Genomic DNA, 24642 nt, shown 5'->3' on the forward strand with positions numbered 1-24642 from the left:
TGAAAACAACTGGCAGGCCTCGTTCCTTCACGTACTGGTAACAGACGGACGTGCGCAGATATGTGTGTCGAGTAAGTATGCCTGCTCTGTAATCAGCCATCGCAGAGATAGGAATTATGAAGGCACTCATATACCCCCTCAATGACCACGTAGCGATGGAACATCCTTCACACGCGAAATGACATCACTGCTAAGAGACAATGGTGAGGATTAGTGAGGACGAGTGAAGTGAAGAAGAGGGACTGCTGAAGCGGCGTTGCTCAGAAATTAGGAATCCAGTGAATGATTTGCCTTTACCAGTTTAATGATGTAAGATTATCACTGTGTGCTGTTGTTTCACAGCTGTACATGTACACATCTGGATTGAGGTATAATTATTATCTCAGATTACTTTGTTGTCATAGATGGTACTCTCTAAAAAGTGTTTATCCTGCGCCCTGCCTCGTGATCTCTTTCTTGGGAAGCCCCGCAGCAAGTTCCAGTTACGTCATACACACATCCATGATATCCAAAAGACTGTGACCTGTGCAGGTTGAGGCTTAATCGGGGCATTCGGGACCAATCAATGAAAAAAAAACAACAAAAAACAAATATAAATAAAGTTTGAAAAGAGAAGGAGATGGTCTGGTTGAGAATTTCACGCCAGTGCTAATCAGCGGCTTGAATTTCCTCCTGCCTTCATAAGTTGTTGTCAACAGGCTCGTCTTACTTAACTACTCTTGTGTTTACAATGAATAGATTAACACTGTTTGCCTCATGTTACCACATCCACTTCTGCGGAGCCGCTGCTGCACCCTCTATATTTGCTGTCAGTGTTCCTTTTTTTTCTTACGTAAAAAAGGCAAAATGCATGAACATCCCAATTTGACACTGACAAAGTGTGACATGCTCTGAAATTTGACGCATCGTGCAGTGACAAACAGGAGGTGGAGGTGCTGGTGCCCACCCAAGGTTAGCTGGTTAGCTTAGCTTAGCATTGCAAGATGGCGAAGAAGGAAACAGCATTTTATTAATGCACTATATCCTAACAAAGACTACGTTTATATATATTTTTAACCACAATTCAAATCATTTTAATTAGACATTTTATCATAAAACATTGATTATGTAGATCCTAAGTAAAATGATATATGTGCCCCAAAATATCAACCCAAATGTAACTTTATTGACAAGTGATGCTACTTGCTGTGGTGCATCAAATCTGACCAAAATACCACAATAACAGCAGAAGAAAATTTATCCAAACTTTATTGAGAACTCTGAATTTGTTGAAAAGGAGAAGACGAATGAGATGGGTCCGTGCACACATGGAAATAGCTTTGATCTCTTCCAACATTTGCTTGAACAACTTAATTTGCTCCTTCTGGACACGCGAGGCTACGTGCATATATACAAATGTATTTATTCCAGCTCGCAAGGAAAGAGCAGACGAAGAGTTCAGGTGGCATCAGGTGTCCCTTTAGTCCAGAGCAGTCTGTTCTGACTAAGGTGTATAACGGTTGAATTAATCGATTGTTTCATTCATTAACGGTTTAATTACACCCTTTCCACAGTCACAATCACGTAATCCTAATTTAAGTATTATTCTATAGTTGTGCCCTGTGTCAGGAACACAAATCCATTTTGTCATTATTTCACAATCTCCCTTGAGACCGGTCTGGATGTTCAGAACTCCTGATTCATATCTAAGTAAACCTACTGCTTTTGTTCCGTCATAATAAAGGTGCCCCAGCTACGGAAGCTGTGTAGATGGAGGTGACACAAACAGGCTGAGTAAGCCGATTTACTTATTGCGCTTGCCGTGAGTAATCGGACAGCAAACCAGCCACTCTCGGCTGAACATGTCCAGACACGGCTCTCTGTCATCTGAGAAAGTTGACAAAAAAACACACGATATCTGTTGCACCCACTAGAGCTCGTCAGGCTTTTGGCAAATCAGCGCGTGCACATGTGTGTTCACCCACATGCGTGCTCGACTTGTTGTCTCGTATTTCATTCGCTTACGGAAGCATACGGATGCATAATCGGGGAGATGTGTCGGCTTGCATCATGCACTCACTCGCTTCACTACTGTCACCGCGCGTGGATGTCACAACACCCCCCCCATCCCCCCCGCCACTGTGAGAACACCTCACCCCCTTGATTCCCAGACGTGGACACACCCAGTGCACAGACTCACATCCAATCAAGTCACAGACGTCCCGATACTCAGTATTCCCTCCTAAACAGGGATAACTGTCACTTTTCAAAACTGCGAATCAAAAACACTGACATGGTAATATTCAATAACAGTCCTCTTTTCTCCTGTGTCACAACCCCAGTGCTGGACTGAAGATAAGATGCCAGCATGATAAACAGCGTGAAACCAGATTGAGTGTTGCAATATACGGCACGATACCTCTTTAAACACCCCAAATTAAACCACGTCTGTTAATCTGAATTGAATGATGTCTCTACAACGCAAGACTGGGTCTTTCCATGTTATCAAATCAGTGCTCGTGCTAATGCACTGTGTTTTTTCCACTTGAATTTTTTACACAAAACTACCACACACCCCCGCAAAATGTGTGCTTTAAGCAAATCTTTGCCCGTGCGCTGGTCATACAGGAAATAACAAATCAAGAAAACAAGCTACCTGTCACAAAATAAAGCTGTATTAATCCACAACCGAGGCGTATCTCACACTTAATCGCAATGATGCCGAGCTGCGCCGCTCCCCACGGGCGCCAACCAACACGCTCAGGGCCTTTCACAGCGCAGACGGCCTTTAAATCGCCATGAATGTGCTAAGAACACTCGTCCATACTCTTTATTCTCTTTATTTATTGGGGCCTATTGACGATTAGTGTGACACGTGTGTCCCGCGGAGACAACAGTGAGACTTTGACCCACAAACACTTTTCGTCATGGGAGCTTGGAAACAATGTAACAATATACTGTCTGCAACAATGATGAGCCAAAAAAAAAAACAGTAATTAGAATTTAAAAATAAATCAAATTTTTGTTTCCTCGTAGAACACAGAAGTGCACGTATTGATTCTTATTTGCATTTATTGCATTTATAAAGCTGTTCCCTGTCATATTACAAAGTCAAACGATAAATGTCACAATACATGAACGCACATTAAAAAAACAGCTTGCAATCCACGTTTCCCACTATACACCGAGCAATTGATTTCATTCCTTTCCCCCTCCTTTAGTATCCTTTGGGGGGCTGATAACATCCTACGTCTTTGTGTCGTCAGAGGGGTAATGGGCCTTGGGACGAGGCTTTGTTTGAAGCGGTAATCATCTGATCATTCGTCTCGTCCGTGCGTGACCTCGGCCGTGCACCACTTTGATCATGAGTGGTCATTGACAGTCACTCTGAGCTCATTATGTGCCTGTTGACGACCGCAGATTGAGATACAGGTCTAAACTGATAATGAATTGGACGGCTGACGTGGAATGACATTAAAGTGCTCCTATGCATAAATCAGCAGTGGCTTCTGATTACTCTCAGCGTTGTTTGAGATTGTCGGGGGCTGTTTGCACTTCAGCGTCTGCACTTTCTTACTCAACTTGTGCTGTTGACTGTGGGACAGGAGTAATCGTTGTTGCCTCCAGGCACACTCAGGAGCTGGGACGATTCCTGTTGGCTTTGCCTGACATCGAAACTGACAGTTTATGTTTTCACAGACACACTGGGAGTTTCTTTTTTTTTTTTTTTCTTTTTTTAGTGTGCCAGATGTTCTAGTTATTATTGTAATTGCCATTTTTTTTCTTATACAAATGAAGCCTGAATGCAAATTATTTCCAGGTGTGGGTCATCTCTGCACCGAACCTTAGTTCTGAACACTGCCAACCAATCATACTGTGTAAAAGGAGTCTGTGAAATACACAATCACACGGTAAAGGGCGCGATACAACAATGACAACAAAATAACAACAGAAGTTTTTTTGTCTGTGGGAATTAGTCGCTGCCAGTGATGCCAAGTCCCGTGGCATAACTGTTCAAACTGTCAATTCAAATGGTCGAGGAGCAGCAATAATAATAATAAGCCAATAGGCTTTGTCCGCAGCCCGGCAGACCTGTTGGTGCACCTGCTGATTCCCAGGCCTCCTTGCCAGGCTTTGACTTGAGTGAAACCCAGCAAGAGCGAAACTGGCCCAGAGCCAGAGGAAGAGCTGGTTCACTACTCCTCACACAATCACTAGAAGCAGGGGATCCTGGGAGAAGGACCTGCCCTGAGTGAAGAGTAGATGACTAACCATGAGAAGCGAATGAGAGCGACTCCTGGGAACCTAAAACCTGTCCAACTGTGGCCGTCACGATTGCTCAATACGTGCGCTGTGACTGCACAATCTGTCAATGTCTGTGTTTGCATCATGCATGAGTGTAGATCGAAACATGCGGTGCAGACTTTCCCATAACCTCATTCATATTTAAGATTATTTTTTCATTAATGTTAATGACTTTGCGAGATTGTACCTCCTGGTTAATTGTTTGACTTCGGTGGAAAAAACAGTTGAATAAATTTAAAATGATGTTTTTCAAAGGAGTGTCATGGTCTACCTTGAGCCAGGACTCCAACCTTGCTTTCACCTACACATATTTCCCAAAGTATACATATGAGTCAGAACGACAATGCACTCGGTATATTAAAAAAACAAAAACAAAAAAAAAAAAAAACGCTACATATGGGAACACAAAAACAGAAGAGCAATGAAGTCTGTTACTGAAAGAAACACAAGCAGCCAGATGATCTGAATTGCAACATGTTTATTGCCACGTATGTACACGAAATTTGTCTTTGTGCAATAAAAATAGTAAAAAAATAAGACACTATATAAAAATAATAAAAAAAAGACATATGATGTTCAATCCTTTAAATAAAAAAAGGTGTAGATTATCAAGTATATAACCACACCGGTTAAAACAGCTCATATTAACAATTTTATTAGTTTTTAAAACTAAAATTAGTACAATAAAACTACACCTGTGATCATGTTTTATACTGGCCTTTATTTACGACAGGTAACATCTGGTTTTTTGAGTCCGTATGATAAATTAAAGGGCAGCACGCACTCTTTTGGCCCTGCGCTGGGCTCCACCAACTCCTAGAAAGGCAAACATTTGTTTTCTGTTCTTTGAATATGACAATATGGGACATGAATCACATATTATATGCGCAGGGTTTCATTGTATTATTGTGAGTATCAATGCTCTTTATGTGGAACACAGAAACAGTCATCTGTCTGGGAGACTGGTCATGACTCACTTTTTTAGCAACAGGATCTTCACACCAAATTAAGGCAGAGAGTCAGAGGTTGGGCCGTGGCAATGTGTCAATAATTATTCCTGAGCTGTGCGTTTGTTTCCTTCCCACAACACAAAGGGTGGACTTAGCAGGGGATTTCTAGAGAATTTGAGTTTTAAAGGTATAGGTAACAGTCAAGTCTCCTCGCACAGCACTGGCTCAAAGCAAGATTTTTTTTTCTAAGATAATCTCCTGTTTTTGAGACAAAACCTACACAGAGATCTTTGCCGACACTTGTAAACACACTGGGGCAGAGAGCGTGGCCTTTAGTCCCTAAACGCTACTGTGTGTTTTCTAGTTAGTTGCTAATACTGCCTGATGTGTGGTGCTGAGCAGGAATCGCACAGGTCACATTTTAGCGCTTCTAGCTAAAAACTGATGTCCAGGTGAACCTGAAACGGTATGGGAGTAAACCAAAACAGTAAAACCAAAACAATGACCTGAAAGACACAAAAAAAATACCCTGCTGGAGTGAAGGGGTAGCTGCAGAGTCGGCGGGATCTTCATTCGAAGCAACAGGTCTTATGTCAGCCACGGTGAGTCATGTTCAGAAAGTTGAAAATGTTCTCATGAATATACCGTGTAATATTTATAATAGCAGCACTAAACCCTCACACGCGTCTGCCTCCCAGAATAAAACTGCGCCCAACTGTTCCCAGCTGTCGTGGCTCGAACAAGCCAGAGTCAAATCAAAGTTCAGAGCGGGTCCACTTGTGTCGGATGACAAAACAACAGCTCCCTTATGTGACCCCTCCATGCGAGGTCAGCAGACCCAGACATAGGATGTCCCGCTTCATCCCATCCATAACAGGCGTTCAAACAGAACCCTGACACATCACCGTGTGATGGACGACGCACTGACTAATGCCAAACAGATTGCTGATGTATCGTGGGGGGAGTGTGTGTTTTTGTTATGCTCTCGCTCATTTGTGACTCATCCCCCCACTCCTTGCTCACCAGAGCTGTCAGGGTCCTGGGTGTTTCGTAACCCCTCTCTGCTCCGTCCTTCCCCGTCGTGTTGGCTTCAGTTCGGGCTGTGCAAACAGCCCTCCATCCTTGCTCAAAACACAAAAAACTTTTTTGAAACACAGTTTTCATGGTCACACCTTCCGGCCAGAAGCCAGTGATGTTTTTAAGTTTAAAAAACAATGATCTGTGCTCCATTGTTGTGATAAACTGCTACTGCTTATTCTCAATCAGTGGATTTGACTCAATCACTCTCCGCTGAATACCACGTCTCCCAGGCCTTTTCAGGAGAAAAAAAAGGCACAATCAGACATGCCAATCAGTCACAGCATGGCACTGCCAAACCTCATCAACAGCCATGCGGATTGGATTGGAAGTGGTCGACCCAGTTCACAGCAGGAGGCCAAGAGGCGCTTATCATATGTGTGGACAGAGAGGTGGTTCAGGAAAAGTACCCGGTGTGGCGAGGAGGATCATCGCGGCCCCCCACAGAGCACGGTGCTTTTTTAAAATATCCCCCCCGGGCGTAAGTGAGTTGCGTTACCATCAGACGTGATGAGTGGTCGCTAAACGGCGCAGTCGTGACGCCGCGGGCGCGCTGCTCTAAAAATATACGTCACACAGGAGCTTTAAGTTGCACTTCATTTATTTGCATCACATCACGCCGCCGTGTAAAACAGACACACAGGTTAGAGGAGAAGATGTTTTCAGATCAGTGACAATGACGTGAAAGCGGTAAGTTAATGATTTTAAAGGCAGTATCTCATGTACACATATGTACACACGCACATTACAAAAGGAGCTGTTTTTACAAACAGAATACATATCACATAGTTGACTTCCACAAGAAGCATAGTAAAGTCTTATTTACACTTTTATACGCACCAGATGTGAATACACTGGAGTGCCACATGTCACTTTCGCGTGCACAGTTCTTTTTCATTTTTTTTTCTAAGTGTGTTACTTTACACTTACATTCACACAGAGGCTGTTTAACATTCTCTGTTCACACGGGGCTGCAGAGGAGATAAGGAGTGTATTGGGCACATAAACAAAGAGGGGCGGATGAAGAAGCAAGGCCGATGGATGGTGGTGGGAGGACACGCAGGGTGGGAGTCAAGACTCCTGCGGTGCCTGCTTTTACAAATGCAGATTGATAAGGAAGAGGAACAAAAAGCCTGCTCCCCCTGCAAACCTTTCACCTCACACGGGAGCATTTTCAAACGAGTTCCCGTGCAGGAAAAGGAAAGATTACGACAGCGCAATTATGTCTGTCACGATCAGCCGCGTGCTGTGTTCAATTGGACTCTTCAAATCGTGGCACGTGGTAAAATTATGATTAAAAATAAACTGCGCGTTTGTCAGATGACTTCCTCGGAGAGCGGAAAACACCCAACCAAACCAGCCAGGGGAGCTTTCACACACAGGTAAGAATGCAGCTCCTCACACTGCAACCTGAACTTGCAGCTCCTGCATATAAATAGGCTGCAGCAGCCTGACAGCGGGAATACGGCGGAGAAGGGGCTGACGCCCATCTGGCCAAACACTGTCCTGACACTTTCTGTTTCTCTTCACATTAAAGGCTGCACTTGGTAGCCCAAACACACCGTGGAAGATCCCTGCTTTTACGTGACGGTCTGGCTTTCCTCTGGCTTTTTAGCAGCTTATATGGTCACCTCCTTTAAAGGCTCAATCCACTCAGTGTGCCGTGGAACAATGAAACATTTGAATACAGTGTAAACACCAGAGCCGTCCTGAATCAGTCTGATAGAGTGTGAAACCAGACCCCGGCTGAAGATGACGCAGAGTCTTCTCTGCAGTAGTAATGTTAGTCCTCAAAGCTCTGTGTACTCATGTCTCTGTGTCCCTCTCCCCGTTTGGTATCACAGGGAAAGGAAGCCAAATATTTAACAAGGAAGGACGCTAAACTGCCACAGAAAGAATATGTGATAAATAAATAATAAATTTTGTCCACGACCCACAGGGTCGACAATCAGACGAAACAGAAGAACTTTTTCCAGCTGCATCTGGAGAAGGCCTTGGTGCGCCTGTCGGAAAACCTCCTCTTCTTGCTCTTGCGGGCTTTGTTCTTGATGGCGGCGAAGATGGCGGCGTCGAACGCCTCCTTCAGGTTCTTCTGCGTGAGCGACGAACACTCCACATATTCCGCCGCCCTGATCTTCTCCGCCATGCTCCGCGCCCGCGAGCTCAGAACTGGCTTGACATTGGATCGGTCCAGGTTGATGAGGACGTTCACGTCCAGCAACAGGTCCGACTGAGTTCCCACAAGAATGATGGGCGCGGAGGGGTTGAAAGCCCGGATCTCCGGAACCCACTTGGTGGTGATGTTGTGAAACGACGTGGGGTTGACCATGCTGAAGCACAGGAGGAAGACATCCGTGTGGCGATAGGACAGAGACCTGAATTCATCAAACTCTTCCTGTAAGGAAGGAGAGAACAGAACATGAGTTAGTGACAAACAAGCTTTGTACAGGGTTGATGAGGTTCATTATGTTTTCTTCTGTAAGGTATGTACTATTACATAAAATCTTACGTCTGAAGATAAGAAAACATAGCTCATAAGCTCTGTACAGACAAAAAAATGTAAAGAATGAATGACAGGGACTGACTCACTAAAGTGTCCAGATCATCTAGCTTCAAGATTCAAGATCACTTTACTGATCCCCAAAGGGAAACTGTTTTGTTCGAGAGTCCCAAGATAAGAAAGAACATATATGAACCAGACACAGACATAAGAATCAAAATAAAATAATCTTAAATTATTTTATTATTTTAATTCTTTTTTGATACTGATGCTTATTCTTATGTCTGGTTTATATATCTATCAACACTCACAGTGAAACCTTCTTATACTGAGCTACATATTAACAATACAGACTGAACATAGGGATCTGACATTTTTAATTTGGGGAAACATATGTTGTGTAACAAATTTAAGACAAAAAAAAAAAAAAAAAAATTGAATCAACATGCATTAATTTTTTTGACATCACTTATTATTAAAAACACAAACTAGTCATACCTGTCCAGCAGTGTCCACAAGCTGAACTTTGACTGGGGACCCCTCTACTTGGACCTGACCTGTTGGGAAGAAATCAGTCAGTTTCAATGAGTGTCAAGCGTTTACTTAACGTCATACTTTAAATGTAACTCAATATTAAGCTAAACTGTCACGAAATACCACTGGATCAAATTTGTGGGAAAAAGCATAATAACAAAGGGAAATTTGAATCACTCACCGGAGAAGACGTCAAAGCCAGTCTGCTTGTACTCCGTCGGATATCCATTGGAAGTGTAGCTGACGATCATGCTGGTTTTCCCGACGGCTCCGTCTCCGACCAGCATACAGCTGATGACACCGGGGTCCAGCTCGTCCTCCCGGGTCAGCCCGCAAGCGGAAGGGACTCGGGACTCGTGGGAGAAGTAATCCATGTGAGGTGGCATGTCGGGCAAAGCATTAAACCTCTGGCTGCAAACTCTCCCCCTGTCTTCTGTATCTGCGAGATATGGAATCGACTGAGTAGGAGACTTGTCTCTTACATACTGTGGAGAAGACTGTCCTGCATTGACTGACGGGCGACATGTGCGGGGAGGGACATATTGAGTGAGTTTCTGCTGGACAGGTTGTGATTTGCATAGACACTCCCACCGAGAAAACTAAGAAAGACATAGATAGATTACCAGACTGCCCATAAAAACTAATTTATTTATATCATGTTTATTTATATCCACTTAGTATATTATTATCATTTCTTCATTCGAGGTCGATTTAATTGTATGATACTTTATTCTTTATCACAAATTCACACTTTTTTGTTTTTGTAAAAACCAAAACATTTGAAAACTTAATTAAAAAAAAATAAATTAAAAAACGCGCCGTAGGAGTCATTTATAATTTTCTATGCGCCTTCACTCCTACTGCATGTAACTTTTATTTCGGACGAACTGCGCCCCCTAGCGCTAAAAACAAAGCAATACGGCCGAAGTCATCACGTGATTCCAGTCACCTGACTGTCCGGGTGCACCCTGTGTGTTGTTCAAGCTGAAGCTGAGCTAGCTGCTTTGTCACTACGAATGATTGAAACGTTTTATTTTATTTCGCTTAATTAAGCTGCAGCGCACATGTTGTACGTATTTATTCTCAATTTAGACGCACGTGGAGGCAGGAAGTGAGAGAGGTTCTTTTTCTCCCCCCGCGGGAAGTTGTGATAGCTAGCCAGCCAGCTAGTCGGTAGCTATCTGGATATGACGCTCTAGGTCTTCATCTGTTTATTATAGTCTGGACTGTCTTGAAAATATCCGCAGCTATTGAAATACGGTGGTTTGAGTTGAGGTGAATGCAACCATGGCGTCTATTCTCGATGAGTACGAGGACTCTCAGAACAGCAGGCAAAGTGCGCAGCAGCACAGCCGCCTGTCAACTGCTAACATCGGGATAACGCACTCAGGTGGGTCTCTCTGCATGCACATCTGTCGTATTGATGCGTTATAAACGTTGAAACTCGTGCGTCCTTTTGATGGCGGCGTGCGCCTTCACTGACGCAAGTTTTGTTTCCTCGCGTTAAGGTTTTGTGAACGTGAGGCTTGAGGAAGAGAAGCCGATATTCAATAAGCAGAGGATTGATTTTACACCCCCCGAGAAGATAAACCATCTCTCAGTCTGCAACAATCAGCTCTGCATGAGTCTGGGAAAGGACACTCTTCTGAGGTTAGTATTAATGGTCGCTGATTGGGTTAGCTCAAGTTAATGGGTGTAACTGCTACTCATCTATTGTTGGTTATTAGGACTTGCAGTCCAGATGCTGATACTGATGTTTTCTTGTTCTGCTCTGTACAGGATTGACTTGGCCAAGCCAGATCAACCCAACCAGACGGAGTTAGGAAGGAAAGATGACAGCAAAGTGCACAAATTGTTCTTGGACCCCACTGGTGAGAAAAGCTTCAATAGTTAGCCAGTTATTCCTCTCGAAGGCTGTCTGTGAGTTTGCGTCGTATCATATTTTATATCACTATTCTATAGGCTCTCAAGTCCATTGATTATTTTTTTATACTTTGCATTATTTACCTTTAGTAGGTATTTTGAGGTTATTCAGTAGCATTCTGCAAAAGCACAGGCCTATTAGTAGTAGCCAGGATTAATGCATAAATATAGTAAATACTCACAACATGACATTTTGACTAATTGCACAACCAGTGCTAATACATAATTTATCAGCTTACAGAGGCAGTGTCACTGCTGTGACGTATCAACAACAACAGCTATCTCCGCCTTCATATTTTCCAACAGGCTCCCATCTGCTGATCAGCCTGAGCACCAGTGAGTGTCTGTACCTCAACAGGAATACGCAGAAGGTGCGCAGTCTGTCCCGCTGGAGAGGCCACCTCATCGAGAGCGTGGGCTGGAACAAGCTGCTGGGCAACGAGACCAGCACAGGACCCATCCTGGTTGGCACCAGCCACGGCATCATCTTCGAGGCTGAGATCTCTGCAAACGAGGGCAGCTTGTTCAACAACAATCCTGATCAGTACTTCAGACAGGTCAGAGAAGTCTTGTCTGACAGTTATAGCAATGCAGTCAGTTGTGGACACATTTATGAATGCCATGAACATTTTTTTCACCATTATGATCAAAAGTAGGAGGAAATTCTGGTGCATATCAGAATCAGATTTGACCATTTTGTGATGCATATAAGGAATTTGTCTCAGTAAATAAAGAAATAATGAGAAATACATTGGGTACACTAGAGAAAACGGATGCATTCTAGTAACAGTCTTGCACTAAATCCCACTGTGACAATGTTCAGTTTATGTTGAAACAACATAAGGAAGGTGGTGATTCAGCGCAATATAATTCAACAGTACTACAACTTACAGCCTTTAAAATAAAAACACAGTTGAGTCAACAGGTCAGTTATTTTAAACAAATGCTGAATATCATTTCCTAATGCAAGTGAGTGTAAAAGCAGATACTGGAAGTGTGAAGAAATGTGTTAATAGAAACATTAACAATAAGAGAAGTAATATTTAGAATGCAGTAAGAGTATGAAAAATGTCTTAAAGCTATAATAAAGGCGCTGCGCAGTTTAACCAGGCATGTTCAAACCCTCAGCCATGAAATGTGCATCATAAACAATACAAAGTTCCTCTTGACATGTGACTAAACAACAACATATTCTTTTTATGAGGCAGGTCCACTCCCTGGAGGAGGATGGTAAGCCTGCCCCAGTCTGCTGCTTAGAGGTGGAGCGGGGCCTTGAGAACAAGTACTTCATTATAGCCACCACCCGCAAACGCCTGTTCCAGTTTGTGGGTAAGGTGGCCGAGGGCTCGGAGCAGCAAGGCTTCAGTTCCATCTTCAGCCAGAACCAGGACCTGCTGCCTAGTTTCCAGGAGTTCCCAGCCAACATGGGATACAGCGAGATCACCTTTTACACCTCGAAGCTTCGGACGTCGCCCAAGGCGTTCGCATGGATGATGGGTAATGGAGTTCTGTATGGCCAGCTGGACTACGTCAGGCCTGATTCCCTGCTGAGTGACGTGAAGGTAAATGCCTGTTTGCGAGTGTGAAAGAAAGTTTGAAGTATTTATCTCAATAATATTTATTCTATCCTTTTCATATTCGTCCTTTTTATCGTTGTCTTTATGTTTTTACATAGTTTCTGCTTTTGTTACCAAACAGGTATGGGAATACACTCCAGACATTGACCTTAATCACAACAAGCCCATCTCCATTGTGCTGACACAGTTCCACTTCCTGTTACTGCTCCATGACCGAGTTAAGGCCATCTGCACTCTGAACGGACATGTGGTGTATGAGGATGTGTTCCCAGATAAATTTGGCAGTCTTAAGAAAATGATCAAAGATCCAGTTGGTGGGTTGGTGTGGATCTACACCGAGCGGGCAGTTTTCCGGTACCACATCCAGCGTGAGGCCAGGGACGTCTGGCAGATGTACATGAGCATGAATAAATTTGACCTGGCCAAGGAGTACTGCCGCGACCGGCCGGAGTGCATGGACATGGTGCTGGCCAAGGAGGCGGAGCACTGCTTCCAGAATAAGCGATACCTGGAGAGTGCCAAATGCTATGCGCTAACACAGAACTACTTTGAAGAGATAGCGCTTAAGTTCATAGAAGCCAAACAAGAGGAGGCATTGAAGGAGTTCTTACTGAAGAAGCTGAACAATCTGAAACCGAGTGAGAGAACGCAGATCACCCTGCTGGTCACCTGGCTGGCAGAGCTGTACTTGAACCGCCTCGGGCAGCTGGAGAGCGACGGCAACACCATCATATTCCTGGAGACCCGCGATGAGTTCCGCCAATTCATGAGCAGCTCCAAGCACAAGGAGTGCCTCTACAACAACCGCAGCACCATCTACGACCTGCTTGCCAGCCACGGCAACATGGACGACATGGTTTACTTCTCGGTCGTCATGCAGGACTACGAAAGAGTGATATCCCACTACTGCCAGCACGACAACTTCAGTGACGCTCTGGACGTGCTCGCCAAGCACTGTGACGAGAAGCTCTTCTACAAGTTCTCCCCCGTCCTCATGCAGCACATCCCCAAAAAAGTGGTGGACGCGTGGATTCAGATGGGCAAGAGGCTGGACCCGAAGAAGCTCATCCCGGCTCTGATGAACTACAGCCAGATGGGCAGCACGCAGCAGATCAATGAAACCATCCGCTACATGGAGTTCTGTGTGTATGAGCTGAATGTGACAGAGGAGGCCATTCATAACTACCTGCTGTCGCTGTATGCGAAGTATAAGCCAGACTCTTTGCTGTGGTACCTGGAACAGGCAGGTACACACACCTCAGAGATCCACTACGACCTGAAGTATGCACTCAGGCTGTGTGCAGAGCACGGTTACCTCCGGGCCTGTGTCCTGGTTTATAGGATTATGGAACTTTATGAGGAGGCAGTGGATCTTGCTTTACAAGTAAGTGATGGTGTGGGATCAGCGGTGCATTTAAATAATGCAAAAATTTGCCAATAGTGACAGACGTTTTCTTGTCCATAGGTAGATGTTGACTTAGCTAAGTCATGCGCCGACCTGCCTGAGGATGACGAGGAGATGAGGAAAAAGTTGTGGCTGAAGATTGCCAGACACGTGGTGCAGGAGGAGAAAGATGTGAAGAAGGCCATGAACTGTCTGTCCAGCTGCAACCTACTCAAGATTGAAGACATCCTGCCTTTTTTCCCAGACTTTGTCACCATTGACCACTTTAAGGTCTGGAACAAGAATGAATTCCTTTCTCGTGTATTCTTAGTTAATTGAATCCAGAGGTAAAACTATGTATGTGTCTATTACTACCATGCATTAGGTTACCTTCAGCATTTCTTCTTGATTTCCATAGAAAATAAGATGAGTGTATTATTGATATACAAACACATATCATATTTTGTCCCAAATTAATATTCGTCGTGGTTTCTCAGGAGGCCATCTGCAGCTCTCTGGAAGAGTACAACCAGCACATTGAAGAGCTGAAGCAGGAAATGGAAGAAGCCACGGAAAGTGCCAAACGTATCAGAGAAGACATCCAAGAAATGAGGAACAAATACGGCGTAGTGGATTCCCAAGAGAAGTGTGCTGCTTGTGACTTCCCATTGCTCAACAGGCCCTTCTATCTGTTCCTTTGTGGTCACATGTTCCACTATGACTGCTTATTCCAGGTAACTCACAGAACAGTCTTTCCATACTGGTAGTTTATACTATGAAGTAGTAGTTTAGAAATTTAATTTACCATGTAATGATCTTCAGCTTGTATTGAAAATGACTGCAAAAGATATTCAAAAAACATGGATAAACCTGGCTGTTTGACAGTCTTCACAGATATACTGCAAAAATATGAACTCTGTAAAATTTACATGTGTCCCTTTCTTCTTTCACCCTCTAGGAAGTGACACCTCACCTGTCAGCCTACAAGCAGAATCGCCTGGAGGAGCTCCAGAAAAAGCTGGCCGCAACCACGCAGTCCTCCAAATCTCGCCACCGTCCAGTGCCCAAGGACGAGGGAGACACTTCCAGCCTGGGAAAGGGCAGTGCAGGCACAAGCCGCGAGCAGTTAAAGTCAGACATTGATGATATCATTGCGTCTGAGTGCGTGTACTGCGGTGAACTGATGATCAAAACCATCGACAAGCCTTTCATTGACCCGCAGAAATTTGAGGAGGAGAAATCCAGCTGGTTGTGAAGACGGTCTTCTCTCAGCGTGAAAGAGACATGACAGACCACCTTCTTTATGTTGGTGAAAACGCGTCATCCATTGGAGTGGATACAATCAATCGCCTGAACAAATGTTGGCTGTGCCTACTGCTGAAAGCTCTTTACAATACACTTATTTTGTTGTCATCATTTGGAGCTAATTGAATAAACTTTGCACTATCTGTAGAGAAATGGACATTGTGGGCAATAGTCTACGGTGATGTCAAATGTTGCATACATGTGCCTAAACTGCACTATACTTATTTAAAACCATTAACTGCATTATTACTCACTTGTTTGGTTCATTGAAAACATAACTTGCATTAAAACAAATCTGTGTGACCGTAGCGCAGTTCCATTGATCCATAAGTTTGTGTTCATCTAACAGTTAAATTGGAGGAAGTTATTTCATATACATATAGAATTTGACTGTGGACCATTAAAGCTTGTCAGACTGATTGTTCTGTTGGTTTAAAGTGTAATAAATGTTTAACAAATCATTTTTGTGTCTCAAAGTGTCTTCGATCCCTGGAGAATAACAAGTAACACATAAATGAGAGAATAAGTAACTGTTGTTTTGGTGTTTGGCTCAGGATTACTACCACTCCTCTGCTCTTACTACAATTTGCTGTACATCACATAATCACCAATATACGTGTAAAGAAATGTTAACATAAAAATAAGTGTGAACTTATTGGGGGTTTATGTATGGGGTTTTTGAAATCTAAAATTTGTGAACAATTTCATTCTTAAATTTTATGCAGGTATCCAGCTGCCTCATTCTTACCTAAAACGGAGTTCCCTTCTCGTGACGTCAGACGCAGCTCGGCAATCTTCGCAGTGAGCAGACACTACCAATCGACATCGGAAATTCATCGATGTGCTTGTATTATTTGTAGATATTCGGATCCAAAATGGCTCTCTTACTGACTGAGAATCTATCTTTATCAGGGAAAGATGGAGTTGGGTGTTTTGTCACAGCCGTGTCTTTGGAGATGTGAATAGGCTAGCGCCTCTCTATCTGCGATCGATTAAAACGCCTGCTCCTTGCTGTACCCTCGCCATGGCGTCGTGTCTCTCCTCTCTCAGTAACAGAAAGTGGCCGCCTCTCTGCTGTTGCTGCCGACTCAAAGCTCACAGACTCGCTCGGCGCCTCAAACCGCCATTTTGGAGTCAGAGAACCGAGAGTCGGCAGCAGCGACGAGAGAGACTCAAAGGGGGACACGGGGCCGAGGTGAGAGACTCCATGGTGGTTGTTATGGCGAAGGAGCAGTGGGGAAGATGGCCGGGAGGGAGAAAGAATTAAAAGATGGGGATCGTGCGTTCACCAGGCAACCGAGTCTCTGCTCGTGTCCGCAACAAGGGTACGAGAGGCGCGCGCGGTGGGCCTCGCTGTCGCTGCGTGGCGACAAACAAGCTAAAGAACTGCAATTAAACCGATATCATATCTTAATACATTGTTTAGGCAGGGAGGTGGTGGCCTTAAAGAGACAGGGCCGATTTGAATACTTCATATTAATGGTGTGCAAGGGACCTCTGTCACTACGCTTACTATTTGATAAGCTAACTAGCTAGCTTTTTTGATAAAGCTACATTGGACAAGAGGTTGCAAGAAGGTTGTTGTCCTGTACCCAAGACTAAAAGTTCAGGAAGGCTACCTAACCCTAACTGATACATTTGTTGTGGGCAACATAAATCAGAAGGGTGGCAAAATGTGTGTGTGTGTGCCAGTACCTTGAGCCTTTGCTCTGACTGGGAGGAGGAGGTAATGACACAGAGAGGCAGCTAACGGCCGTTAGCCTGCGAGCTACATTCAGTCGAAGGCTAGCTAGCAACACCTCGCTAACACCAACTTGGGTTTGTTAGCTACATAGCACATCATAACACAACGGCGAGATAGCGGAGATATTTAAATATTGTACAAAATGGCAAGTGTATCTAATTTTGTCATTTAAAATCGCTCATTTTATTGTTCGTCCTCATCGTGAGTCCCTGGTAATCCCTCTTCAGACGAGGCTATGAACTCAAAGAAAGTAAAGTGAAAGTGCAACGATTATTTATTTAGTAATTACTGTGGACAACTCCCTTAAGGTTACCACTGGCTGACACTGTCAAAACCACCACCTGCTCACAAAGAAATGAAATAATAGCAGAATTGTTAACGATAAGGAGTGAAATGAAAGTGTTTAGATGGGTGCATTTGGATCAGCTGATGTGAAATGGTATGTAGTAGCATTAGTATCATTACTGAACTGAATAAATCCCAGCTCAGAGACAGTCACTACAGTTATTTTCCTTTACTTTAAGTTGTGTATTACATGAACACAGTTTTGGATCCCAAATCGCCACCCACGCTGTAATTACAGCCCAATAAAACAAACTCCTCTCCTCCCATAAAACAATATTATTGTGGATTTAAATATCTGTGTAACTTTTTTTTTTCTTTTGTAGGGGTTTACATCTTTGATTGTTAATCTTGGAAACAAGAACAATGGCATCTTTTACTGAGAAGGTAGGTCCGCTGCGTGTACTTTTATTTTGCAGAATGGTCTGTTTACTTGTACCTCCTTTATTGAAGGACGGTGGTCTGGTATTTGCAGTAAGTGGTGAAAAATTTGAGATGTGGACAGTGATTGATAGGTCTTGATCCAGACTAGAGGGAGTGACTGTCCCCCTTGTCCCAGGCTAGATAGGAAAATCCGGATCGAGAAAATGAAATGGAAACTGAGCATCTGCTTATAAAGCATAAGAAACAGTTCTCTTAAGTCATATGAAGCGTCATACTTCAATTTCTTCCTATGTTTTAGGTGAAAACCTTAAAACAACACATCCTTTTTTGTCCTGTGGTCTCACATGCTTTTTATTTCTTCCACCCGTATCTCTCCAGTAAAAGGTCCTGCTCTGCAGGCCAGAGGTGTCTGTGCTGCATGGCGTCGGGGCAGGGTGGCCGGCTGGACCTTGGGCCATCAGGGATCTCTGGCCTGGCCAAACCTCTCTACCTGCAGCGCTTAGAGAGATCCCTAAAGTTGGACAGCTTTTTGCACCAGACTGCCACTGTCTTCAACAGAGACATAACCAGGTACAGACAAATGCAAGTTAAATACGGCCGCACGTTTTTTACTCTTAAACACAAGTTTGCAGTATTTCAGACATTTACCGCCTTATCTTGACCAAACTTTGCTTTTGCCATAATCAAAAATCAAATGTTTGCATATCTGATCTGCTATTTGGCGAATGTTTTACGTTGCACACGTACAATATTTCTCTGACATTTGCTGCTACACGCCTCTGAGAGAAAAGATAATAGCACATGCTTGATGCAAATACTGGTCTCACAGCTACATATTTTTCTTGTTACAGTGATGATAGCGATGACAGTGATGGTGCACTGGGGACAGGGCTGTCCCTGGAACCCTCCACTCAGCATGCAGCTTTGACAGTGAAGAGTGAGTCATGTGAGCAAGGGGACGTGTTGACAGATGGCAAGCCTCTAAATGGAGTCATTCTGCAAGGTAAAGGTAAGATGCACATACTGAACATATAGAAAGGCTTTTATTGATATTAGTCACATATTACGACATGCACACACCCACACTTGTGTTGTTCTTGCATATTTATGTGATGTCTTTCTCTTCCTCTAAACTCCACAGACCAAAAGGCAGATAAAACAAGCCTCTACAATTTTTCCAAGTTGAAGAAGAATAGGAAATGGCTCAAGGTATTTACAAGGACAAATATACCACTTAACAGATTGAATGTATTGCCCAATAAATTATTCCTCAAAGATCGTTAGTTGCAGCCGTTCCATTAATGGTTCCCCTCCGCCTTGTTCAGACCATTTCACTGCTCCTTTCACGCACAGCGCATTGTTTATTACACATCAGCTTCCTTTGATCACGTTCCTCCCATGTCCTCCTGCAGAGTATCCTGTTGAGTGACGACACTACTGACTCGGACACAGACTCCGATGATGATGACTTCAGCTTGTCTCGGGACGAGCTGCATGACATGCTGAGGCTGCACCGTTTCACCAGGCAGCATCAGAGCAAGTTCTACTCCGACCGGGAGGTACAAACCACGCGCACATAAATGCGGTGTCTGTTAACATTCAGAACACCAGTGAAATATGTTTCAATTGTGTCATTGTTTTCTCCATTCATGTGAATCTTTCCTGCAGCTGCACCAGTATCAGTACTACAGCACTGGGCTCCTGTCTACCCATGACCCCTTCTATGAGCAACAGCGTCACCTGCTGGGCCCAAAGAAAAAGAAAATAAAAGATGAGAAAAAATTCAAGGGTAGGAAAAAAAAAAGTCGTAATGTAATTTGTTTGAGGTAAATATAACTACGTAATTGTTTGTTAATGGTGTTTTCTTTTAAGGCAAATTGAAAAAAGTCAAGAAGAAGAAGAAACGGGGAGAGGGAGACTTCCTGGATGAGGAGCGCGCTTACGTCACCAAGATCTTTGCTAAGTTTTCCCACGATGCTCCTTTGCCGGTGGTGAAGAAGAAACATCTCACTATCGAGCAGCTGAACGCGCGGCGACGCAAGGTCTGGCTGACCATCGCGAAGAAGGAGATACCTAAGGTCAGTTTGCATAAAGAAATGCACAAAGCTTTATGCACACGCGCTTTTCCTGCAGGTTGTGGGTCAGTTTCAGGTTCATTTCCAATTCTTAACATTTATCAATCACTACTATCCTTTTTACATTTTGCAGTGTTTCAAGCAGAAGACCTCTGCAAAGAACCTGGTATTGACCAATGCAAAAAAGGTAATTAATGTGTATGACTGTGTGGTTCAGATGAATGTTTAATGACACTATAAAATCATTTCATCAGTTGGTGGTTGACTTTCATCCTTCCTAATGACAAGCGTAAACTCGGTTGTGTTTGCTACAGCTGGCTCACCAGTGCATGCGTGAGGTCCGCCGCGCCGCCATCCAGGCTCAGAAGAACTGCAAGGAGACGTTACCCCGCGCCCGGCGCCTTACCAAGGAGATGATGCTCTACTGGAAGAAGTACGACAAAGTGGAGAAAGAGCACCGCAAGAGGGCAGAGAAGGAGGCCCTGGAACAACGCAAACTCGACGAAGAGATGAGAGAGGTAGGAACCGGCTGCATGCGTGGGCACTTAAAGTGTGGTTTTAAAAAAATTTTGAGATGGTGACAGATTTTCCGCGTGTGCCGTTTCTCCGTCTCTCGCAGGCCAAGCGGCAGCAGCGTAAGCTGAATTTCCTGATCACTCAGACGGAGCTGTATGCGCACTTTATGAGCGGCAAGGCCAACGTGGGAGGTCCCGCAGGAGACACAGCTCAGGAGGAAATTCTGAGGAAGCTGGAAGACACTGCGGCTCAGAGACAGATAGACATTGGTGGAGGAGTAATGGTCAACATGGGACAGGAGGACTATGGTATGAATCAGGTTTAATGTATTACTGGGCCACATAGGAATTAAAACACAGTATTGGTCATTTTCTTTGGGGAAATGTTTTAAAAAGTGTTATTATGAAACAGGACATTTAGGAGCAGTTTGTTACAGTCTTTTGTTTGCTTGTCGTGTGTTCTGCAATTCATTTGATTCATAATTCTTAAATACACGCTAATACTTTGGTCCGAATTAGTCTTGTATACAGGTTAGAATCTGTACACTATCGTTGTAATTACAGATAGTGACTACTACAAATCCCAGGCCTTGAGGAACGCCAAAGAGGCCTACCAGATTCATCAAGAGAGAGTAAGTGGACGCAGCGGTGCACGTACACCACTCAGGCTACTCCATCGGCACCGTGGGTAATCTCCAAATCTCTCCCCCTTCCAGACTCGAATGTTTGACGAGGAGGCCAAGGACAGCCGCAGCGCATCCTTGCACGCGGCCGTCGGCTCCGGATTCGGAGAAAGCTACAGCCTGTCAAACCCGTCCATCCACGCGGGCGAAGAAATCCCTCAGCCGACCATCTTCAACGGAAAACTCAAGGGTTACCAGCTCAAAGGCATGAACTGGCTGGCCAACCTCTACGAACAGGTACCCACATCTGTCTCTCACACCGGGGAGCCGTCTCACTTTCAGGGGCAAAAATGCAGCTTCTTTTATATTCCAAGATTTTCTGTCTTAAGTTTGTATTTTGGTTACGTTTTGTGGGCAGGGGTATGAATTGCTGGAGGGATATTTAAGAATTTATGGCGTAAAGCCTCTTGAATAATGCAGCGCTCATTGATTTTTGGCTGTAGACATCACGCATGTTGAGCATAAATTAAAACATGAGCATTTTTTTTTTTTCTCTTTGACCCTCATTGTTTATGTGGCATTTCAGCGATTCAGTAATAGTTTTTGAGTTATCGCTCACGTGGATGTTTCCTTTGTATTCTTCTCGTCTCTGCAGGGAATCAATGGAATCCTGGCAGATGAAATGGGACTGGGGAAGACGGTTCAAAGTATCGCCCTGCTGGCACACCTAGCGGAGGTGAGAGAGAGGACTGGGCCAAAAGGTTTCATTTACCGCGCACTTTTCAAACTCTTTATGGAATATTGTACCATTGTCTTTAACTTGTGAAAACACGTATTAGGACGCCTTTTTTTCGAGCACCTGCATCCTTTACAGCGCTCCCCAGCTTCTGGCTCTTTGCAGGTGCTGGAACGTTTCGCTGAATGAGTCACACGAGCGATTTCGTAGCTCCGAGTAGCTGATTTGCCAGCTCTTTAGATCTTTTGGTCTCTCAACTCCAAAGCTGTGGAAAAAAAAAAAAAAAAAAAAGAATGGAATTCGGGGAAATGTGAGCTTTTCAGTCGACTAGCGCTGACAGGAAGATGCATGGCGCGTTCCTCCGGGGCTTCCTGTTATTGGGTGCTGCTCAGACTTGCACATACAAAGACCACCTGTTGCAGCGGCTGACTGTGCATTCTCCCGTTCTGTTCCGCCGCAGAGAGACAACATCTGGGGTCCGTTCCTGATCATCTCCCCGGCGTCAACGCTCAACAACTGGCATCAGGAGTTCACGCGCTTTGTGCCCAAATTCAAGGTGAGAATCAATAATACCACGTAGCGAGCAAACCAGCATCAACATATACTTGTTGAAGTTTCTGCTCATCTAGTTAAGACTCAGTTAAAACAGTTAAAACACTCCAGTTTTGGTGTTTCAGAGCCAACACCACAAGGGATGGAATCATCTCTCCATTAGGGGGCAGCATTGTAGCGTTGTTTAGGTTCAGGCGTGACTGTTAATATGTTCAGACTTTTCGCTGGGTAGATGCTCTCCAAAAATCTTTTTGCATGCCTTTACTGGCCTTTGACAGCCTGTGTGTAGGCTAAAAAAATCATTTATCAAACACATCAACGCGTCAGCCGTGCTCGAGTGCACACACGCACCGTGCTACGCGTAACTCCGTGCCGCGCTCGACATGCCCATTTTCTCAGCTCGTCTGAAAATAAATCAATTCCAGTTTGTTTTGCTAATGAGGTGTGAAAAGACTCTATTACACAATTTGAAGATAAGCTTCCTGAACACTCAAAGCAAGACTGACTGAAAACAATGGAATGCCAGCTTGCGTTGAGGGATGTAATGATGTGTAAATCTGTTCACATCGCGTTCTGCGTCAACAAGCGTTGCCGTGATTCATACGCGATGCTATGCCTGGATGTTTCCTCCGGAGAGCGTCGCCGTCGCTCTGTTTTTCGCTCGTTGCCCAGAGTTTTGGAAAGCACTTGGCTTGGAGATAGGTTAGGTGAAATAGATTCTCACAGTGATTATTTGTGTGCACATATGTTTACTGGATGAGCTGACGCAGATTTCTCATTTCCATCTGACCCAACACATGTGTCCATCAGGTGTTGCCGTACTGGGGAAACCCTCATGATCGCAAAGTGATTCGAAAGTTTTGGAGCCAGGTAAAGATCCGTTGATTGCTCGTTTGGTCAATAATGGCAGTGCAGTGTGATGCAGTGTTATTGTCATTTCCTTCTAGTCTGTAACCCTCCCTTGTAATCTGTTTTTTTGAATAGAAAACCCTTTACACCCAAAATGCACCATTCCATGTGGTGATCACCAGCTACCAACTGGTGGTCCAGGATGTCAAGTATTTCCAGAGGGTCAAGTGGCAGTACATGGTTCTGGATGAAGCCCAGGCACTGAAAAGCAGCACCAGGTAAAAAAAAAAAAAAAAAAATGTGTCCAATATTCACAAGTATATGGTAATATCACTTTTTCATGTCTTATCCTATTATTTATGAATGAAGTCTTCGTTTTATGGGTTTATACTCCTGCAACGGTTCTGCAAGATGTGTTAAGGTTTTATGCAACTTTCTAGGGCCTGCTGCCACTTTGGAAGAGTGTTTTTTTTTTCTGAGCTGATAAGATGTGGCATGCTTGAGAGAGTGTCTTCACATTTAATAAGCGGATACACATGAATCTGCTTGAATATGCAGGACAAACTTCTTTAAATCATTTTGAAAATCATCGAAAATGTCTGCAAAAATATTGTTACTGCCGTTTGCTGCCGTTGGAGAGCGGCCAAAATCCACTCGGAAAACGGTTTAATCTCGAAAGCATATAGTCAAAACCCAGATGGCGATCATGGTTTGATTGATTCGCATTAAACATTAAATACAGATGATAGATGATTGTAATTTGCAATTTCTGCTTCGCGCTTCTTTTCAGCGTCCGATGGAAAATCCTCCTGCAGTTTCAGTGCCGGAACAGACTGCTGCTAACGGGGACGCCCATCCAGAACACAATGGCCGAGGTGAGCGACTAGTATGAGCGCGTCGGTGTGGTCACGTGTGACCGAATCAGACCTCGTAGTGACGGCTTGTTGTCCCCGTCTCTCAGCTGTGGGCCCTGCTGCACTTCATCATGCCTACGCTGTTTGATTCCCACGAAGAGTTTAACGAGTGGTTCTCCAAGGACATAGAGAGCCACGCTGAAAACAAGTCTGCCATCGACGAGAGTGAGTACAGCAACAAAAAAAACAAAAAAAACTGTTCACCTAACCTGCCCGTTCATTTTTTCCTGATTTTCCAGCTGGGAACACATCATAATTTTAATCTTGTTATTTCATTTGTGTGCCAACACTGATCTTTTATTCCTGCTCACTGACTCATGTAATACGTTTTGATTCTAGACGCGTTCACTGATGATAATTGGAATGAATTTATT

At 44.1% G+C, this 24642-nt stretch overlaps 3 protein-coding genes across 9 annotated transcripts in view; 2 read left to right on the forward strand and 1 right to left on the reverse strand.

Moving 5' to 3' along the window:
* Nucleotides 1-6894: 6894 nt before the first annotated feature.
* Nucleotides 6895-9883, reverse strand: rhov (ras homolog family member V). Its single transcript, XM_047573625.1, has 3 exons — nucleotides 9527-9883; nucleotides 9310-9368; nucleotides 6895-8706 (listed from the first exon to the last, which is right to left on the reverse strand). Exons 1-3 carry the CDS (start codon nucleotides 9729-9731, stop codon nucleotides 8260-8262), a joined length of 711 nt encoding a protein of 236 aa, XP_047429581.1. The 5' UTR covers nucleotides 9732-9883; the 3' UTR covers nucleotides 6895-8259.
* A 396-nt stretch (nucleotides 9884-10279) lies between these two features.
* On the forward strand, nucleotides 10280-15995 carry vps18 (VPS18 core subunit of CORVET and HOPS complexes). Its single transcript, XM_047573624.1, has 9 exons — nucleotides 10280-10735; nucleotides 10854-10995; nucleotides 11125-11216; nucleotides 11575-11825; nucleotides 12477-12830; nucleotides 12967-14229; nucleotides 14311-14520; nucleotides 14727-14963; nucleotides 15188-15995. Exons 1-9 carry the CDS (start codon nucleotides 10633-10635, stop codon nucleotides 15482-15484), a joined length of 2949 nt encoding a protein of 982 aa, XP_047429580.1. The 5' UTR covers nucleotides 10280-10632; the 3' UTR covers nucleotides 15485-15995.
* A 555-nt stretch (nucleotides 15996-16550) lies between these two features.
* ino80 (INO80 complex ATPase subunit) overlaps nucleotides 16551-24642 on the forward strand; it is a 36400-nt gene continuing 28308 nt past the window's right edge. Inside the window, exons 1-19 of one of the 7 annotated variants that reach the window (XM_047573870.1) lie at nucleotides 16551-16729; nucleotides 17947-18007; nucleotides 18383-18574; nucleotides 18856-19013; nucleotides 19146-19213; nucleotides 19417-19563; nucleotides 19673-19793; nucleotides 19877-20082; nucleotides 20213-20266; nucleotides 20394-20597; nucleotides 20699-20903; nucleotides 21159-21226; nucleotides 21311-21514; nucleotides 21873-21953; nucleotides 22414-22509; nucleotides 23316-23375; nucleotides 23490-23632; nucleotides 24145-24229; nucleotides 24316-24433. In XM_047573870.1, the coding sequence (XP_047429826.1) occupies nucleotides 18423-18574; nucleotides 18856-19013; nucleotides 19146-19213; nucleotides 19417-19563; nucleotides 19673-19793; nucleotides 19877-20082; nucleotides 20213-20266; nucleotides 20394-20597; nucleotides 20699-20903; nucleotides 21159-21226; nucleotides 21311-21514; nucleotides 21873-21953; nucleotides 22414-22509; nucleotides 23316-23375; nucleotides 23490-23632; nucleotides 24145-24229; nucleotides 24316-24433 (2170 nt within the window). In that variant the 5' untranslated portion in view covers nucleotides 16551-16729; nucleotides 17947-18007; nucleotides 18383-18422. Of the gene's footprint in view, nucleotides 16730-16759; nucleotides 16860-17946; nucleotides 18008-18382; nucleotides 18575-18855; nucleotides 19014-19145; nucleotides 19214-19416; nucleotides 19564-19672; nucleotides 19794-19876; nucleotides 20083-20212; nucleotides 20267-20391; nucleotides 20598-20698; nucleotides 20904-21158; nucleotides 21227-21310; nucleotides 21515-21872; nucleotides 21954-22413; nucleotides 22510-23315; nucleotides 23376-23489; nucleotides 23633-24144; nucleotides 24230-24315; nucleotides 24434-24642 lie in introns of those variants that run through there. The other 6 variants (XM_047573868.1, XM_047573871.1, XM_047573873.1 and 3 more) reach the window with 6 other exon arrangements.

Source organism: Mugil cephalus, chromosome 21 (genome assembly GCF_022458985.1).
Source record: "Mugil cephalus isolate CIBA_MC_2020 chromosome 21, CIBA_Mcephalus_1.1, whole genome shotgun sequence".
NCBI lineage: Eukaryota > Metazoa > Chordata > Actinopteri > Mugiliformes > Mugilidae > Mugil > Mugil cephalus.

Coding starts and splice junctions, on each gene's coding strand:
- rhov (XM_047573625.1), bottom strand. CDS start 9,731: ATGCCACCTCACATGGATTACTTCTCCCACGAGTCCCGAGTCCCTTCC. Junction 9,369..9,526: donor TGGCTTTGACGTCTTCTCCG/GTGAGTGATTCA, acceptor TCTTCCCAACAG/GTCAGGTCCAAGTAGAGGGG. Junction 8,707..9,309: donor TTGTGGACACTGCTGGACAG/GTATGACTAGTT, acceptor CCTTCCTTACAG/GAAGAGTTTGATGAATTCAG.
- vps18 (XM_047573624.1), top strand. CDS start 10,633: ATGGCGTCTATTCTCGATGAGTACGAGGACTCTCAGAACAGCAGGCAA. Junction 10,996..11,124: donor GGAAAGGACACTCTTCTGAG/GTTAGTATTAAT, acceptor TGCTCTGTACAG/GATTGACTTGGCCAAGCCAG. Junction 14,964..15,187: donor ACTATGACTGCTTATTCCAG/GTAACTCACAGA, acceptor TTCACCCTCTAG/GAAGTGACACCTCACCTGTC.